At 37.9% G+C, this 5,426-nt stretch overlaps 2 protein-coding genes across 3 annotated transcripts in view; one reads left to right on the forward strand and one right to left on the reverse strand.

The window, feature by feature from the left end:
- The window catches only part of LOC119829909 (adenylate kinase 8), a 10,167-nt gene extending 9,206 nt beyond the window's left edge, over positions 1-961 (forward strand). The window contains exon 12 of the mRNA XM_038352619.1: positions 561-961. Within this exon, the coding sequence (XP_038208547.1) occupies positions 561-655 (95 nt within the window). The 3' untranslated portion in view covers positions 656-961. The remainder of the gene's footprint in view (positions 1-560) is intronic.
- Positions 727-4,524, reverse strand: LOC119829907 (endoplasmic reticulum chaperone BiP). Of its 2 annotated transcripts, none has more exons than XM_038352615.1 (3): positions 4,373-4,524; positions 3,697-3,837; positions 727-3,151 (listed from the first exon to the last, which is right to left on the reverse strand). In XM_038352615.1, the coding sequence occupies exons 2-3, from the start codon at positions 3,816-3,818 to the stop codon at positions 1,303-1,305; spliced, it is 1,971 nt and encodes a 656-aa protein (XP_038208543.1). In that variant the 5' UTR covers positions 3,819-3,837; positions 4,373-4,524; the 3' UTR covers positions 727-1,302. The 2 variants fall into 2 exon arrangements, with proteins under 2 accessions (XP_038208543.1, XP_038208545.1); XM_038352617.1 differs by lacking the exon at positions 4,373-4,524 and adding an exon at positions 3,933-3,952.
- Positions 4,525-5,426: the final 902 nt, after the last annotated feature.

Consider the following 5,426-nt stretch of genomic DNA (forward strand, 5'->3'; position numbering starts at 1 on the left):
TTATAAATATTGATAAAAATTATATATTATTAATCAAACATATGAACGTATAAATCACGCGGCCGGATCTTAGACTAGTAGTAATTCAATTAAAGGCGGTCTTTTTTCAAGTAAAATCAATAGATTTCTCAGTAAATCTTGATTTGTTATATGCTATTTGATCATTGAGCAACATGAATAAATAAGTTATGAGAAATTATCGAATGTCGATGTTTTTTTTTTCTTTAAAATTACAAAATGTAATATTGTAATTTTTAGTTTCGATATTATTTTGTTAATAAAAAATCTTAATTTTGCGTACCCAGTTTAAGGACCTTTATTATATAGGTACCTACTTATTTAGATATGAAACAGAAATAGCAAGAATTAACACAATTCTATCTTAGTTCAACGAACTATATGGTCAATTTTGTTTAAAATCATTTTCAAAGTTGCCCATTACATAATGTGAATTTTATTGAACTCAATTAATATTTTACAAGGATTAAGTAACGGAACGGAACATTTTATTATAATGTAGCGAGTATAATTATTTTCTCTCATTTTATAATTTGTTCTAGATCAAGTCCAAGTGAGGATTCAGGCAGCGATAATGGCGTCGCCATCTTTTAATATAGAATATTGCTCTCAATTACGAAACGTTTGTGGTGATTAACAAAAGTATATACTACTACTTTATTTAGTTTTAAAATTGTTGGAAACTTGGAAAAAAATAAAAGAAATGAATTCTTCATAGAAAAAATGTTTTATTATGTACTCCTTCGTACTTCTTTATATTATTTCTACATAATTATTCTGCTAATTAAGAACTAACAATTCAGCAGTCTCAAAAACAATTACATATACGATAAAGAACACTGAGGCAGTCTCGACAGCGAGACCAGCAGATGTATACAGGAAACGCCTCTCATAGAGTACAGATTCTTCGCAATTAACTCTATTGCTCTATTAAAATTAAAAATGCATCATTTTATACAAAACATACGCACACATACAAACATACATTCACGCGAGCGGCGGCGATCGTAAAACTCGTACAGTCAAGATTCGCCTGCGATCGATTTCAAATTTATATTATTACAATGTGTAAACCGTACAGATATACGCTGACTATACATTTGGCAGATTCGTCCATCAACCACCACACGCCTCTTTCACGCGGCACACGAATAAATATACACAACACGAGCTAAAACACATCGTACCCGCACCAAGTTACGGACTACGTGCATTGCACTGGCCCTGTACGTAGCCCGTAGCGGCGGAGATCACATTTGGCTAACACTCGCTATCAGTCTGTGATTACAACTCGTCTTTGAATTCGTCATCATCACCACCCGCTCCCTGAGGAGGCACGCCTCCTTGACCCTGGTATAACTTGGCGATGATCGGTTGGACGACGTCTTCTACGGTCTTCTTCTGTTTCTTGTACTCTTCAGCATCAGCGTCCTGGTTATCTTCGAGCCACTTGATAGCGGCGTCGATGGCTTCCTCCATCTTGGTCTTTTCATCGTCGCTGACTTTAGCGCCAAGCTTTTCTTTGTCTTGGAGCTGGTTCTTGATCGAGTATGCGTAGCTCTCCAATTCATTCCTGGCCTCGACACGTTCCTTTAGTTTCTTGTCATCGTCAGCGAATTTCTCAGCGTCCTTGATCATTCTTTCGATGTCTTCTGGTGTTAATCTGTTTTGATCATTCGTGATGACAATCTTCTCCCTGTTTCCTGTGCCCTTGTCTTCAGCTGATACTTGAAGGATACCGTTGGCATCAATTTCGAAGGTGACCTCAATTTGTGGAATGCCTCTTGGCGCTGGTGGGATGCCAGTTAGATCGAACTTTCCAAGCAAGTGGTTGTCTTTAGTCATGGGACGTTCACCTTCGTATACCTGAATTGTTACGGTGTGCTGGTTGTCGCTAGCGGTGGAGAAGATTTGTGATTTCTTGGTGGGAATTACGGTGTTACGTGGGATAAGCTTCGTCATGACACCTCCGACGGTTTCGATACCCATAGTAAGAGGGTTGACGTCAAGAAGTACGATAGCGTCAGTGTCTTGTTCACCGCTGAGTACACCGGCTTGGACGGCGGCACCGTAAGCGACGGCCTCATCAGGGTTGATGCCTCGGGATGGCTCTTTGCCGTTAAAGAATTCTTTGACAAGTTGTTGCACTTTGGGAATACGGGTTGAACCACCGACAAGTACGATTTCGTCGACGTCCTTCTTGTTCATGTCAGCGTCTTCCAATACTTTTTGTACAGGTTTGAGAGTAGATCTGAACAGGTCCATGTTCAATTCCTCGAATTTAGCCCTGGTAAGAGTTTCAGAGAAGTCTTCACCTTCGAAGAAGGATTCGATTTCGATCTTAACTTGGTGACTGGAAGACAGTGCTCTCTTAGCCTTCTCAACTTCACGACGCAATTTCTGGACAGCGCGGTTGTCCTTTCTGATGTCCTTGCCCTTCTTCTTCTTGTACAGTTTGATGAAGTGCTCCATAACTCTTTGATCGAAGTCCTCACCACCCAAGTGAGTGTCACCATTGGTGGCCACTACTTCGAACACACCATTGTCAATGGTAAGAAGAGACACGTCGAAGGTACCACCACCCAAGTCGAATACGAGAACGTTCTTTTCACCTTCCTTCTTGTCAAGACCGTAAGCGATGGCAGCAGCGGTGGGCTCGTTGATAATTCTCATGACATTGAGACCGGCAATGACACCAGCATCCTTGGTGGCTTGACGTTGAGCGTCGTTGAAGTAAGCGGGGACTGTAACGACGGCGTGAGTGACCTTTTTGCCGAGATAAGCTTCAGCGGTTTCCTTCATTTTTGTGAGTACCATAGCGGAGATTTCTTCGGGTGCAAAGATTTTGTCACCTTGCGCGGTCTTCACGGAAACGTGAGGCTTGCTGTTCTTCTCAACAACCTTGAATGGGAAGAATTTGACGTCATGTTGGACGGTGGAGTCTGTCCATTCGCGACCGATGAGACGCTTGGCATCGAAAACTGTGTTTTCGGGATTTGTTGTAAGCTGGTTCTTGGCGGCGTCTCCGATGAGACGCTCGCCGTCAGCTGTGAATGCTACATATGAGGGGGTGATCCGGTTACCCTGGTCGTTGGCAATGATCTCCACTCGTCCGTTCTTGTAGACACCGACACTATTGACAAAAGAAATAGAAGATGAAATAAACTGAATACAATTTATCTATTCACATGATTAATCCGGGTCATGTTCAAGATTATTAAATTAATTACGCTTTCACATCTGATTTGCTCTTTTTGTTGCTCAATAATTATAATGTAAGTATAATGTGTGGAGACGGCAGTATAACAATTAATTAAACTACATCACCTATCATCACCTATCAGCTCCCATATAGTATTACATCACATCCTTTGAATATTCGATTGTAAAGATTGATTCTCAAATGCTATGCAATTTTCATAATGATTCATTCATCTCTTTATTAAAAAATTTAGAGTTAAGATAAGAAAAATTTGTAAGTCAAAAATGAGTTACTTCAGAGGAAAATTGATTTGTAACAATTAGATACATAGATAAAAATAATAATTATTATTATGCATGTACTTATTTTAATTTAAATTTTATCATACAGTGGAAGCATTCCTATCTAATCTTTGTATAAAGACTGCTAGTAAAACATACTTTAATTAAATATCATTTGTATTAAAATATATTTACCATGAGTATGTGGTACCCAAATCAATACCGATCACGGTACCAATATCCTTGTCCTTCTCCTTCTTGTCCTCGGCGTATACCGCCGCGAGGACGCAAGCAAGCGCCAGTAGGTACCACCGCATTTTGTGCGAATTGACTATTCTGGAACAATCGAGAACAAACTCCAATGACTCTCTAAGGTAGTATGTAACAACAATAAGCACGGAACGGCGTCAAACGGGTTCATTAGACCATACCAAGGACACGTATGGCATAAAATCAAACTCCCTACTTCAAACGGACACGTCAGACAAACGTGTCACAAGTCAACGCACCTAACCGGATCGAATAGTATGGACGATTGATGAAACTGAAAGTAAACTAACGGTGAAACAGATAGCGGTACCTATGGGTAAATAGTTAACCGGGCCAACGCGCCGGCCCACAATGGGATGACATCGAGAATATTCTTTGACGTTACATACACCATTGGGATGCTTTTTTTTTAATTTTAAAAATAAAGCATAAACCTAACAGCATTAAGTGATTTATATAGATGTTACTTGGAAATATCTATTAAGAATATGCCACTGAATGGGAAAGTACAAGAAAGGTTATAAAAAACCTATGATCTAAATTCTTGAATGAAATGATTAAATGTCTGCAAATAACAATAGAAATGAATATTTATATTTACCTTAAAAATAAATTAACTACTTCTTGTGAAAAAAGCGATGCACTTCCACAGTTTAAGCACTTTTAACGAATCTTGAGCAAAACCAATTTCTCTATATGATCTTTAGCGTGCAACGTCTCGGGAAAAACTGAAGTTGTCAACGCCGACGACGCAGTTATTTAGCGCTAGTGTTGATCGTGTGTTAATTTGATTGGTTGTTTCATTGATGACGTTTATCAAAAATTGCGGTCATTGGACCAAGTAAACAGACTTGGCGATAGCTGATTGGCCCACGTTTGTTACTGGCAAAGTAAATTTTGCGAGGGCGATTCAAAGGGCCACGAAAGTGGATGACGAAGTTTTGGCGTGAAATTTGAAATATTTAAGTGCAATAATTTCACTATAATTTTTGTACCTTAAATGAATTCAAAGTAAGAGAATTCACTATTAACATAAGATTTTAAACACAATACACAGTTTTCGAATAATTTCAAGTATTATAAGAATTTTCTTATTATCATGAAATATTGTTTGCTTATTCACATATTATGGTAATAAAGCATTATTAAATAATACATAATTAAAATAATAATTAAAAAGATAATGAAACCAATAATTTAATTTATTTGAATTAATGTTATTATCCCACTCCTACTAATATTATAAAATATGCAAAAGTTTGTAAGGATGTGTGTGTGTTAGTTGCACTTTCACGAAAAACTGCCGATTCGATCGCAATGAAATTTAGTACGTAGACAGCTGGGCAACTGGAATAACATACAGGCAACTCTTTATCCCGATATTCGTACGGGATACAGACTTACGCGGGTGACCGTGGGGCGTAGCTAGTAATAAATACGAATAAACACATTCACAGTTTAAGAGCTGTACCGGTATTTTGAAAGTAGTTTATTTAGTTTTGCCATTTTATTATTTTAAGTCTAATTATAAAATTATCGACCAAATAAATTGTTTTGTAAATGCTCTACATACGATATATTTTTTATTTTCGGAGGTCGTTATTCAATCAAACTTCAAATTGGAGGTAATGACCTCATTAAGTATTCAAATTTCA

The sequence above is a fragment of the Zerene cesonia genome, chromosome 11 (genome assembly GCF_012273895.1).
Source record: "Zerene cesonia ecotype Mississippi chromosome 11, Zerene_cesonia_1.1, whole genome shotgun sequence".
NCBI classification, from domain to species: Eukaryota; Metazoa; Arthropoda; class Insecta; order Lepidoptera; family Pieridae; genus Zerene; species Zerene cesonia.